At 42.8% G+C, this 14,126-nt stretch overlaps 1 protein-coding gene across 4 annotated transcripts in view; it reads right to left on the reverse strand.

The window, feature by feature from the left end:
- Positions 1-14,126, reverse strand: part of kcnab2a (potassium voltage-gated channel subfamily A regulatory beta subunit 2a) — a 58,090-nt gene that overhangs the window by 11,255 nt on the left and 32,709 nt on the right. For 3 of the 4 annotated variants that reach the window (XM_037490211.2, XM_062563801.1, XM_037490212.2), the window contains 3 exons: positions 2,059-2,102; positions 1,797-1,834; positions 1,422-1,501 (listed from right to left, as the gene is read on the reverse strand). In XM_037490211.2, the coding sequence (XP_037346108.1) occupies positions 1,422-1,501; positions 1,797-1,834; positions 2,059-2,102 (162 nt within the window). Of the gene's footprint in view, positions 1-1,421; positions 1,502-1,796; positions 1,835-2,058; positions 2,103-11,359; positions 12,518-14,126 lie in introns of those variants that run through there. The other variant, XM_037490210.2, reaches the window with a different exon arrangement.

The following is a 14,126-nucleotide window of genomic DNA, read 5'->3' on the forward strand; positions in this document are numbered from 1 at the left end:
CGTACCCGTCCACGCTCGCAGTACAGAAGCAACATTGCGGGAGCGAACTGTACAGCCACCGACTCCCAACAGCTCCACGTAACGGACTATAAGTCTGACTGATGAAGGAATCGCAGTAAGCCAGAACCAAGGACTTAAAATGAAAGCTTTTTATTCTCCCCCATTCCGATGAGCAAAATGTGATTTTTTTTTTTGTACCCGTATGTGTGTGTATTCTAAGCTCCTCTCTGCTGCTTCGCAGTGAACGTAATTAGGATTAACACCTGTGCCACACATTCTGAGCTGCGTCACACGCTGTCACAGATTCCTCCTTTCTCGGGAACTGTGCCCTGTTTTATTGTCAGGTAAACTTCATTAAAACAACAAGGGAAACAGATTGTTGAACCCCTTCACCCGGCTGGCAGAATAATGCAGCATCTAGTGATGACTTTTAGTAGGCAACAGCTGCTAAGGAAAACCATGGAGACCTGCTGCAGGTTTCTAGTCTTTTTTGTTTTGTTTGAAGCTTTCCTGTGAGACACTCTGATGCATCTCTCAAAACATAATGGCACAACTGGGCTATTCTTGGGGGGATTAAACAGAAAGGAGGACTTGGTGCTGTTAATCACAGATACTGTTTGTAAAGGATAATCCCCTAGATTATTTCAAAGCACCCAAGTTACTATAAAGCCAGATTAATCCATGCAAGAATTTGAAGCATCCCTGCATGCATCAATGAGGCGGCACTAGGCTGCGTTCCGAAGTTAAAAATATAAACACTGGCTGTGCTGTAAATTTAGACCACGAAAATGAATATCTGAAACCTCATGAAATTCTGACTTTACAAAATTATTACCTGACATAATTACCGTGATGCCTGATACAATACCAGAATACAATATAATACCACAAATACAATACTGATATATTTATCTAAAATAGTAATACATAAAACATCTCGATGGTTCCTTTTTTAGCAGCATGTTCCTACCCAGCTTTTTAAACAATTAACAAAAGGCATTTGTATTGTACTATTTTTAACTGTTTATTTTACGTCATGTTCTACATTTGCTTTGTATGTAGTACTCCAGGAAGATTAGCAGTCGCTAAGGCATCAGCGAATAAGGATCCAGTACATAAACGAAGAAAGTACATTGTGCCACCATAGCATTGATTAGACACGGCTATTATACACAAGCTGTGGCCGGTCGGCAGAAGCTTGTGCACTTCAGGTCATGTGTTAATGTGTGTAGGCAGCATGACAGGGAGCGGTGCAGTGAGTGCTCCCCGATCGCGCGTTATTTCAATGAAGTATCGATACTAAAATATGCAAAATCGTGTTGTTTTTAACATACGGGTACCGCGGGGCCCTTTTAGTATCGGTGCACCACGCAACGTTAACAGCTCATTACTACGTGACCTGTGACACAGGATATACTCACTTTCCAGCAGCGTAGACTTCCGCTGTATCAAACAGATTTATGCCATTTTCATAGGCCAGAGTCATGAGCTGCTCTGCCATCTGCAGAGAGATCAGGGGAGAAGGAACAGAGAGGAGGCGGGACGGAGTGAGGAACCAAGAGGTGCGAAGACTTCAATTATTGAACTTCTTTCATATGACTAAAGGAGGCTTCCGAGGCTTTGCCTTCCTTGAACGTGCGATTATTATCCTGTGACTGTTGACTCCCTCTGGCAATATGTTTTTGCCTTAAATATAAATAGGTTTCTAGAGCAACGCAGGATGTGCCAGATTATGTGGAAGGTTTCCCTTCCTCAGCTTTGACTAATGGAGGATGACAAACTCCATTAAGTCTCACCTCGTCTGTTATCTGTCCACCGAACGTCACCCATGTTCCTGCAGAGGCGGACAAGGAAGTGGGGTCAGAGAACATACATGTGCACACAGATGAGCAAGTGAACAGCGATATTCTATATGTTCTGCACAAGTGAAACGGCACATAAAGCACAAGAAACAAAAAAAATAAATAAAAGACATTTATAATACTGGAACTTTTTGCTGAACTACACTATGATGGACAAAGCCTTCTCAGTGTGTCTCACGTTTAAAAAGTCTCTTACCCAATCCAAGGCAGGACACCCGCAGGCCTGACTTCCCAAGGTTTCTGTCAAAACGGAGAGAATTACATTAACATCGATGCAGCACTAAGGGGGCTGTGACCATTAGTAGGACTCATTTATATATTGATACACAAACAACTGTCTGACTCCATGGTAATGTGAGGAAAGCCTGTTAGTGCAGTGGAAGCTTAAAGTTCTGGAAGCGGAGAAAAACTGGGTTTTTGTACGGATGTTAGTGATAACACACGTGCGATACGTTAGCAAGGTGAGTACCACATGTGCTGACAAGGAGTGTTTGTGTGTGTGTGTGTGCGTGTGTGTGTGAGAGCAGCAAAATGTCAAAGAGAGGAAGTGGATCTTAAGCAGGCCCACCATGACTTCCACTGAAATTTCTCACAGCACACCCGGATCCCTCAGCCGCCATCTGACTAAAATCCCTCCGAAGCAATCCGGAGGCTCGACTACTGACAACAACTTGCTCCTAAAGCTGCCGTCTCGAAGCCTCACAGTCTAGAAAAAAACCTCCGCTGAGAATCACAGCATTAGTTGCAAGAACTTAAAAAAAAAGCCGTGGCTCCTAGTTTAAAAGGCAACATCAAAATAACATATTGCTGAATACGCCATTATATTCTTTTCAGATACAGCTTAGATCTTATCTTCTGATTGGAATAGTTTCACTCAAATGACTTATCTTGGAAAAGATTTATACATACATATGAAGTGTGCTACCTCTGGTCAATCTATTTCTAGAAATAAGCTGGCAGTGTAAAGAGATAAAAGAGCTGTGTTTTTTTATATTTTTTTTACAAATGATGTAACATGTGCAGGAGTCAAAGTGAATGTGTGGGAGGATATCTAATATATTTTTATAAGACTGCCTGTAGAAATACAGTGGAAATGAAACGGAGTAAAGAGGGAGACAGGATAGGTGAGCTCTGTAGGAGCAGATGTGCGTGTTATAGAACGGTGCTTGTGATGCCATGTTTGAGTGGAACTGTGTGTGTGTGTGTGTGTGTGTTTAAGCCATGGTAAGACTGCTGAATTGCTGCACTGACTAACAAAAGCCTTCAATGTGGTCTGAACAAAGTCAACACAAAAGAATGAAGAATAAATAGATTCAAATCTCAACAGTATCACATGTCCTCTAAGTGTGTTGAAGTGAAAAATAAAGGCTTCTTAAAATGCTATTTTTTGGAAGGGTTAATCCAGTTAAAATGTTCACTTAGTTCCTCATTAGTTCCACACTAAAGTGCCATGGATGCTGGCAGTCTCCCCATTCATGTGCCCTCTGACTCAAAATGTTTCATATCCCATCAGAAGTCAACCTTTAGCCACCAGAGATTTCAGAGCGATCACAGCATATATAAAAAATAAATGAAACCATATCCTGTGTGACTTTACAAGTAAAGCAATAGGCTCAAAATGTCTACTCATGCCTCATTAAAAAGACACCATTTGGCCAGTGACGACTGTAATTGGGTTGTACTTTGAATCCGAGAGCACGATGATTTTAAGAGGGAGACGAGAGACAGACAAACAGGAATCCAGTGGGACCACAAGCTTACAGTTCACTAGTGTGACAAGGTCATCGCAAGTCCCCTCTGGCAAACCCCTCCCTTCCCCCCGAGCGGATCTACAATTAACGGCCTCTTAATTGCATGAAAAAAATACCTAGCGGAGGCCGTGGAGGGCCAGCTTACTGGCTAAAATTGTTAATTGTAAATGACGAACAATGTCATTTGTCTGGTGCTAAATAGCTTCTTCACTCTAAATTCATCTCGACTGAACGAGTAGTTTGTCTTTGAACACTGTTAAGTGCAAGATGTAAATACCTAAATGGATTAGTGTGTTGCATGGGTTAATACATGGGGCACAAGCATCTTCAGAAAAATAGATTAGAGTAAAGCCGTCAAATGAGAGATTGGATACACACACTTACTGATTTTCAACATGTTCTTCAGCATGTTAGAGCTTAACACAAAGCCTACTGTGCATGTGTTGCATAAGCATGATTTACACATTAATTCTGCACGTACGTACAGTACCCGTGCGTTTTACCAAAAATGAGTCGGGTATCAGAACACACAGCTCTGCCCTTGCAATCAATCTCATTGTAAGGTTCTCCTTTTGTCAGCGAATGGTTTTGTTCAATATTTTACCAGCCTGGCCTTGAATACCGCATTGTGCTTTGCTGCAGTGACCCTGTGCCGGGGGTCTGTAAGCAGGCAGGTGTCGGGTTGCCGCTGAGCCTCAGCAGACACTAACCACAAGAGAAAAGTAATCTCACGCCTCCTTCAATAATGAAGGAGACGAGAACAGTACAGAGCCGGAACGCAACAGCACTGCGGGGACGAAGCCCGACGAGACACAAAGGGACCCGGGCTACATGTTCAGTACAGTTGGAAACCTTCTGATCACAGTAGCCTGAAGCACAAGTGGACATGGTGATGTTTTTACTTTGGTATGTTGATTTAATTGATTAAGGGTGGCTTGGAGATCTATTTGGGGGTTGTTTATAGACGGGCTCCATTTCACTTCAGCTCGACACAAAGAATCCTGCTCGTTTATGTCCACCGTGTTTGGCTGTGATTGATGAAAGTCGACTTGTGGACAATGGAGGAGGTTATTTTTCTTTATGGTCAACAGATACAAGGCATCAACCATGATGTCTCAAAAAAGAAAGATATGTTCTATTGTTCTCACCAATACATACCAATATTCCTAATCCCCTCGAGGTTGCAACTGGAAGCAAAAGCGGGTGGGAGCTACAAAGTACAACCAAATAATGTCTCAATCTTGCAGTCTAACTATAAAATTGTGAAAAGCTACTGAAACATCCCTGCTGTAGGGTAACCACCAAATTATCGGGGCCCCTTAAAGGGAAAGGGGCGACAAGGGGAGGTTAAAAGAAAGCAGCAAGTAAATGTTGGGGAGGCGTTGTTGGGAATAAACAGCCACACGGTGCACTCACCTCTTTGTTTTCAGGCTCCTACAATGCCAACTTGGTTTATACATCAACAGTCAGCTTGAAAGCAGAATAATCATCTAAACAGACTCTGGTTTAATACGACGAGATGGAAAACACCAAAAAAAGGATGCGTGTAGGGGACAGACTACTGATTCACCCATTAAACCAGAACGTACATAGAGAATGAATAAAACACCTACCATGTCAAATGAGCTCTGTGTGCTTTGAAAGGATGGAGTTGTACTACCACAGGAGACATCATGCTACCATGTTAGAAGTTAAAAAGCTCTAAACCAAAAAACTCTTGCTCTGTGTTTGCTGTGGGCGTGTGGAGAGAAAACGGAGGAACAGTTGGATTTGGGTACAGTGTCGGGGAGGACCGGAGGGAGTGGGAGAGAGGACTTTGTGACCTTGTTTCCTCATTTATTGTCCTGTTCACTGACATTGACTCAGAGCTGAATAAAGGAACGTGTTGAGTGATGTGTTCACCAACCACAACTATTTATACTGCCTACATTGTGGCTCCGCCTTAAAAAGAAACCTTGTCTGGCTGCAGCTGGTTTCCTCCTCCATTCGTCTTCATGCAACATCCACTTTACCTTGAGGAGTTGACAATGTTTGATTAGGAATGGGCTGACTAAGCAAAAAGATAGGTGTTAAAGTGTGAGCCTCATGGAAACTTGAATGAAAGGAACATTCCCCCCGAAAATGTTTTGCTTCTCTACATCAACATAACTGACAAGCATGCAGTTTGTAGCTAGTTTTTTATCCAATTATCACTGTCTCACCTCACTGGCACGAAGCATGAATGGATGTGCACTTACTTCTGCACACGCTGCAGCATTCGATCACAGGGCTCTCTTTACTTGCTGCCAGATGGATGACCTTTTTTTAAAAAACAACAAAAACTGTTCACATCAGCACAAGGACTGAGAGGAGAAGGAAAACTCTATTCTAGCTCTGTACAAGCTGTAAATATATATTATTATACATATATATTTAAAATTAAATATATATGTATAAAAGAAACCAAATTTCCTTGATGCATTGAAAGGCAGTGCAAGGATTAGCCATTGATTTCGGTTTCCTGAGTCTTCCGTGATTGTTAATATGGATTTTGAAAATCATTGTAACTCAAATAGAGGTATTTAGATGTAAATATTAAAACTGTCCTAACTGGTTCCAAATAGCTTGAAGGATACCACCTTGCTGATAAAAAGATCGCCTCTCTATTGATTTTAGAGCAAAATGCAGGGTGCCATCACCCAAAAGAAAAAAGGTTATGGTCAAATATTCATAATATACATGACCGAGCATGATGCTGCAGGGTAAAAGGGGGACCCCCCCCCTCCCCTACTGGCCTGTTCTCCTTTTTTAATATGCTCAAACTCTGCCCGTCTTCTTGCACACACATTACATGGAGTTGAAGCACTTCTCATGCAGAAAGAAATGCAGTCCACAAATTTTGCTGTCAAACCCAGTTTGTTGATTTAGTGCTCATTTGTGAATCCAAACCCGTCCCCTTACTTTAGGCAGAATAAAAGCCTGGAGTGGCAGCTTTATAAATATAAATGTCTGTGACACAGCACTTAAACATAACTGTGGACATTCTACTGAACTTTAGATGAAAAATATATCATGAAACTGTATGAACTGACTGACCACAATTGACCACAGAATGAGGACTTGCCTCTTCTCGATAATCCAGAAAAAGGAACAATTAATCTAGGCTTTTTCTAGAGCATTTGAGCAAATACCATGCAGAGAAAAAAGTGAGTGGTGCTAACACGCGCACGCACGCACGCGCGCACACGCACGCACGCGCGCACACGCACGCACGCACACACACACACACACACACACACACACACACACACACACACACACACACACACACACACACACACACACACACACACACACACACACACACACACACACACACACACACACACACACACACACACACACACACACACACACACACTAATTAATGTCTAGTCAGTGAAGCAAAGAAGTAACAGCTGTCTTCATTTTCTCCTTCAACATAATAGAAGTGTGTCTGTCACATGCGGACGCACTTATAGCCACATAAGCAAAATATGTATAAAGCAAAACAACCCCTCCCCACCTCACTGGCTTACTCATGTACCAACAGGGACAATGCTTTCAGTTAAACACAAGCCTACATCATTTGAACCATCCCACCGTTTGGCACCGTTTTCCCCCACACGCCCGCAGCAAACAGATGGTGTACGTTCTGAGCACACTTACGATGGTACCCAAGTTGCTGCTGTGGGCCTGAAATCTGTGCTGTGGATGAGTCTTCATACGACCATCAGAGCTGGCCCTGTATGTGGGTTTTCAGCTCAACTATCACGGCGTATTTATGATTCATGTTTCAAGGGGGAGTGCAGGCTGTGGAAAGCCGGGTCCCTGATGGAGAGCCCTTGGAATGCAGGAAAACGTCCCAGCATGCACCCACACTCGTGACGCCCGAAATCTCACACCCACAGCTTTTGTCCCACAAAAAAACTGAAAGATGCATGCTTTTCATTTGTGTGACAAAATACTGAAGAACATCCCTGGTTATATCTTTAAAATTAAAAAAAAGATTATTGTAATCTAGTACCACCAATTTGATTTCCTTTCTGCAATCACAGGTAATAATATAATGAGGAAACATTAGACTTGTTTGATCATTCATTCATTTACATTTCATTTGTAAGTATTCACATATTACATTCAATTCTGCCATATGTTAAATCAAGATACTTGCAGGTGCACTAGTTAAAAAACAGCATTTCTAAAGGTTGTATCTCTGTAATTTGTAATGATACATCCCAGCCTCACACAACACAGTGGTGGGATATAAATGCCATCCGCTTGCACAACACTGCCAGCGACTATTTACTGTTGCTGCGATTCGCTATCAACTTTACAACCAAAAGTGGATGAGAGAGATGCGAGGAATCCTGCTGACAGTCTGGGCTGAGGTGACTTACTCAAAGATTTACACCGGGAGAGGAGGACGAGTCAGCTCTGATTTACATGGCTACAGCAGGACAGATTGCTGAGTGCAATACAGCAAAGCAAATGTGACAAAGAAGAATACGGTGCGTTAACAAAAAAAAAATCCTTCTAAAGCACAAATGTCCTCCAGAAAAGGTAAATTGAAAAGCACAAAAATGGCAGTTGAACCAAAAATTGATGTCATCAAACTTTTCAGCAGTTTATTATGGCGGAAAGGGCATTTTAAAGTGCCCCTTTGAGAGTTTACTCATTCCCTCAAGAATCATTTCCTGGGTTAGGTTATTTGAGGGAAGAGCTGATAACCGGAAAGTGGAAAGCAGGGGCTTTACGTGATTGACTCACTACCTGCACTGCCTTCCCATTTACACCAATATTCCTCCATTCCCTGAGCAAGACTACTTTACATAATCATGAGCCATTTTGTGTGCATCATTAACTCCGTGCTGAAGGGAGCCCTTTAAATAATTCCTTGGAGAAGCTGCAGGTGCTCAGTCAAGCTTGATGATTTCAACCGGTCAAATCATTCAGACCCGGTGACACGTTACAGAGGTGCTCTGGCTTTGGTGAAGCCGCATACTACAGCTGCCGCAACCCCCCCCCCCCCCTACACACCTTGAAAAGATCTTCCTTTTGATGGTTTTGCTCGACTTTGATCGGTAGGTCACTTCCAACCAAACACGCTTCCTCACCTGTGGATGAAGACTGACTCCGTTTATTCCAGCTCAAGGCTGCCATTTAAGGAAATGACTCCTTCGATTCCAAACCTCTATTCTGCAGTGTGGATAATTGTGGAAAGTTTTGTCGAGTCTATAAGCTTTTACTCTTTTCATCTGGGGGAAAGTTATGAACCTGTTAAACTCAATAGTCAAAATGTAAAACTCAAATTCAAAAGGTGGGGAAAAAAATCCTTGAGCTCAAGGATGAAAAGATAAACGTTAGGCGTGTTAGAGACCGTGAAAGCTTAACCTCGGAGAGGCCTGTTTGAAAGATACAAAGTGACACGAGGAGAGATCACTCCGTCCTACTGTACTTCCTCTCGGGCGTAGTGCCTGCACAACATTAGCCTTCGCACTCTCCCTTTCTTTCTTTCCCCCTCTTCTGCCTTCCTTCCCTCCCTTTCATTCTCATCTCTTTAAAACCACGATGCGTGCATCGCCGAGCCTCACTCTGCATTTAGGCCTACATAACCTTCAGTTTATATCAGATGCAAACACAAAGCCCGTTACATACTTTAGAGTTCACTTCCCCAGTGAAGTCTAAAGTACGTAAGAAGAACACAAACAGCCCCTGGCCCTGCAAGATGAAAATTATTTAACCCATTCAATATCATTAGACTCAATAATGACAGTGAGCCAAAATGGCGACGCCGCCGCCAGCAAATCAGATGCAAAGGACTGTTATGTCACATCGGGGGCTTCTGGGGCTGGGTACTGTGCGCCCTCAAATCAACGCCTTATCTTAATTTCACAGTCATCGTTAACCTGTCTCTATAAAAGGAACACCATCCATTTTGTCACCTGAGGTTTTTGCATTTGAAAAAGACTGAATATGAATTCCAATACAAATAATAATTCTATTTACATTTAGCTGATGCTTTTATCCAAAGTAACTTATAATAAGTGCATTCAACCAAGAGGGTAAAGACCCAGAACAACAAGAATCGAGAAAGTACAATTTGTTCAAGAAAGCCAAACTGCAAAGTGGTAAGAAAATATCAGAAAACAAGTCATCTACCACTTGAAGGACAATACATATAAACAACAAAAATGATCCTGTAGAATATTTATGCAATGAAACGGTTAAAAACAGGGAAACGATTCAAAAGCTGCTGATGCAGAGGCTCTTAATTGGCCCCTATATTGACTGATAAAAAATACATCTGCACTTTATTTTTAATATCACTCTCCAAACCAAGAAGTGTGTTCAGTACAAATCATTTTCTCTCACAACTAGCTGCCCCTTTTAGCAAAAAGACCATTAAAGCACTAATTAAGGCAAGAAATATGCAAGTTACATCATTATAAATGTTCTATATAGTAAAGTCGCTTGAATTGAATGAATAGTGTGAGAATGGAAACACACTGTAAATAGATTCAGCTGTTGAATTGAGATGTGTCGTTTGTGCTAAACCTGCTCTATTGTGATTCTAATTCATGCACTGAGGTTCCTTATTTAGGTCTTTATCCTAAATTGTGACTCATCTGCTGCCGTTTCTCCCAATCAGTGGATGCGTTTTGTGTGTCTCCCCCTGTCCACAGTGTTCTCACCCGTGACACCGTCATTTCAGGCAGGCTTAATGTTATGCAGGGTGAGTTTTGCCAAATGAATTGTCACTATAGCAAACTAGATATCTTGCATAAATGGATCACAACGTACTGTACCGTACCACTCTGAAAGGTAATAGGAACTCACCAATGCTGCAGACAGATTGTGGGTCACTTAATTTACCCGCAGTTCTTGAATGAGAATTTAAAGGTTTCCCACTTCATAATCTGCTCCTTTTTGTCAAAGTGATGCTACAGAAGTGTAAATACCAAAACAGAGCAGTGATCAAATGATTGAAGGGGGCTGCTAAATATTCAATATTCAATAATGTCAATATACAATGTTGTGGGCAAAAGCTATCATTAGGTTTAAGTGTTTGTTTACACGGCCCGACAGTGACACTCTTTATTATGACAGAACAGTCAATGCAGCTTTTGAGTCAATGATTAAAAACAGTTACCCCAAAGGGATCTGTACTGATGATAATCTATATAAGCCAGTACTAAAAAAAAACGAAGGGATTATCAGCACAAAGTGAACAAAAAGGTTTTCATAATAGTCTTCTTGCACCAGACTAATTTTGGAAAATATGAATCAATTTTCCATTTGAAGCTCAACAAATGCAGCTTACTGCACTTTGTATGCAGTGCTTGTTTTTCCTCTCAAAACAGATTAGACATCAGCGACCAGAAGCTTAATTTAAAAGCCAACAAGTTGTATTGCTGCAAAGAGCGGATAAAAATATAAATTGCAAATTGTTCCATCTCAGATCTCGCAGCTTTTGTAGAAGCAAGTGCACAGTGTATTTTATTTGTCCAAATGGTCATCAATAGCAGTTCTGACAGGAAGAAGTAAGGAAGAAAAAAGGGTGTACGATAACAGATCGGGTAAAATGGACAGTGTTAATTGTAGTCTCGGCAAAGAAGGATTTCATTCAAATATCACTTTAGCAATAGGTGCAAAATCCTGAGTTCCATTAAAAATGTCTCAGGGTTTTATGGCCAGATTAAAAACAACCTCTCAGACATGCCCTACCTATACTTCATGCCAGTCCTCATGCTCTGCTCGCTGGAGGTCGGCACACTCTGCACAGAGAGTTGTCCGAGACTTCGAGCCACCATCGCCACGGCCCTGAACTTGCTGCGGGTGCCGGTGTTGGGGCTGTTGGCGTTCTGTCGGTTTAGCCGGTCCTCCGTGGTGCGGCTCACCCCCCCGCGGTGGTCCGTGCACACTAGTGACACCTGCATTGTGGCTGCTGGGCGGACGTCCCAGTAGAAGACGATATAGTTAAACGCTCTGCACGTCCAGTCAGTTGAGACAAAGTCCCGGGAAGGTTGAAGAGCAGAGACGGATCAGTCGGAATCCAGCCACACACGCAGAGTGCCCCCGTTAAATCACTGCCCAGTCGCCCAAATGACTAAGCTCAACAATGTTCAGTAGAAAAAAATAAAAGAGGGTGGAAAGGCAGATCAGAATGGATTTCAAACGGTGAAGGATCGCTGATCAGGTGAAAGCGAAATCCTCTCAAGGAGAGTCCAAATCCAAGCACTACAAAACAGCATCTCCGTCTCAGCTGGCGTGAGAATCAAATATGCAATCACTGCAGACCTCAGGTACAAAGAGCTAATGCAGGCCAAGTACCAAGCTTTTAAATTCGAGTCCCAAAAAACAATATCAAAGCTTGTGTAAATTTCCTTCTGCAAGTTCTTCCTTGATTGGTCCGGGTGTCGTCCCTCGTCTTATCTTTTAATCAGAGGGTGACGGACAGATTTAGTCTTGCAATTTCCTTTTAAAGCGGAGCTCCGTGGTGGAGATAACACTTCTTGCTGCCAAGCTTTGAGAGTGGAAAGCTATAGATCCACACAAAAGGATGGAGGGAATAAAACACAAAAACACAGTTCCAGGAGGTTTTCATCTCGCCTTCTGGGGTCCGCCTTGACAGTTGAGCTGGCTGCTGAATACTACTCCATGTTAGCAAAAGGGCAACCTTGCCACCTCTGGCCGTTGCCTGGCTTAAACTTACATCTGTATGCCTCGTGCTCTGTGTAAAGCTGCACGGTGCACACATGCAAGCGATGGGAGGAGAGAGAGCGAGAGAGTGAGAGAGGTGGTGGGAGGGATATGAGCTATGTGGAGGAATATGCAGAGAGCTACAGCAGCGAGAGAGAGCAGGGCTTTGGAATTTGCTGTGTTTACAGCAGCGTTCTTAAGATAAAGCTAGCCCATTTGTTATTTATTTTTCTCCTCTTTGTATGTCTGAACATCCAATAAAGCCTATTCTACAAGAGCAAAAAGGGGAACAGGAATACTTGCTGGTTAGGACCTTGCAATAGCCTATGGCTCCAGAAAAAGGGGCTTTGACGTGGGTGTGTTCAACTGCCCATGAAAAATTCATTATGTAACTTTATCTTTGTTAATAAATGTTAAAGGCAGGGCTGTCTAAGACTGAACTGGCACGCTGTGTTCATCCTTCTTAGTTCCTTTTGATTGCATTTTTTTTTTAAATCTGGTAGATTCTTCAACTTGGAAAATAATTACTGTAGCAGGAGAATACGGTGGAATAGATTCCCATACAATACAATACGTGCCATTAATGGTTATTAGATTAGGACCAATGAGATGATTCTAGGTGAACAGCAACTAAATGATAACGGTTGCAGGTTGAAAGTAAACACCACAGTAATTGGAGTAAATGCAACAATGGATGCCAATTGAAGAGAGACTAGATCATACACACAATCCCAGTAACATAATAGTGAAGCCTTTCAGAGTGGACCAGCTAGTGTGCCAGGAGATAATTAAAAGAGATGCCATCAGGAGCGGACATGTATTGTAAAGCAGTCAAGGAAGCAACGCCCATCACGGGAATCTAGCAACCCCGCTGGTGCTGACTGACAGATCTATTCTCGGAGCAATGACCTTTGATCGTCTAGACTTAAATACAACCCTATGTGGAGAAGAGGTTTAATTTAACTCAAATCTGATTTAAATATCACACTGTACGAAAAGAGCAGAGAAGCCGTGCTCAAGGCGGCCTTTCGAGGGCTCCTTCCTAGTCATCAGGACTAAGACCTCCCGTCACACTAACAGTTTCTTCCCTTCGGGCTCATCAACAGAGCCCGGGTCCCCCCCCTGACTGACTCTCACTCTCTTCATGCACATACACTTTGTCACTTTCACTTGTCACTTTCTGTTTAGCTGGTGCACTTTATCTTTATTTTTTAACTTACTAACCTAACCCATAGCTTTAGCGTACTAACCCATAGCATATATTTTTATTTTATTTTTATCACATTGCTGCACTATGTTGTCATTGTCTTACGTCATGCACCAACCGCCAAATCAAATTCTATGTATGTCTGACATATGATGGCAATAAATAAACGTTTCCTGATTCCTGAGATATTTAAAAAGGAAGCCCCTGTTTTTGCATGAATGCGCAAAGCAATCTCTGCAGTGAGCGCCGCGGGCGGCATATGTGCTGGATGGACTGGCTCGCCCCCCCTTTGCAGCGCTGTGTGACGGGGTGACGGCGGAACACATTTGGGCTGATGCCATTGGCTCTCTACTCATTTGCAGACAAAGCAGTTGAGCCTGAGGGCAGTGTGGCGTGGCGTCCGCAGGGTACGGCCCGGGCACACACTGCCACTGCTAGGGCAAGGTGACGCCGCCATCCACTCGACTCCGCTCTGCTCCGGGGCGACCGTGGTCGGTGACATACAAGGTCTTCAGAAGGGGGCGGGGCCAGATAAAGGAGCTCAGGCTGCACATATACCGCATCAGTAGAGAAAAACCAGGCCCC

This window comes from Pungitius pungitius, chromosome 8 (genome assembly GCF_949316345.1).
Source record: "Pungitius pungitius chromosome 8, fPunPun2.1, whole genome shotgun sequence".
NCBI classification, from domain to species: Eukaryota; Metazoa; Chordata; class Actinopteri; order Perciformes; family Gasterosteidae; genus Pungitius; species Pungitius pungitius.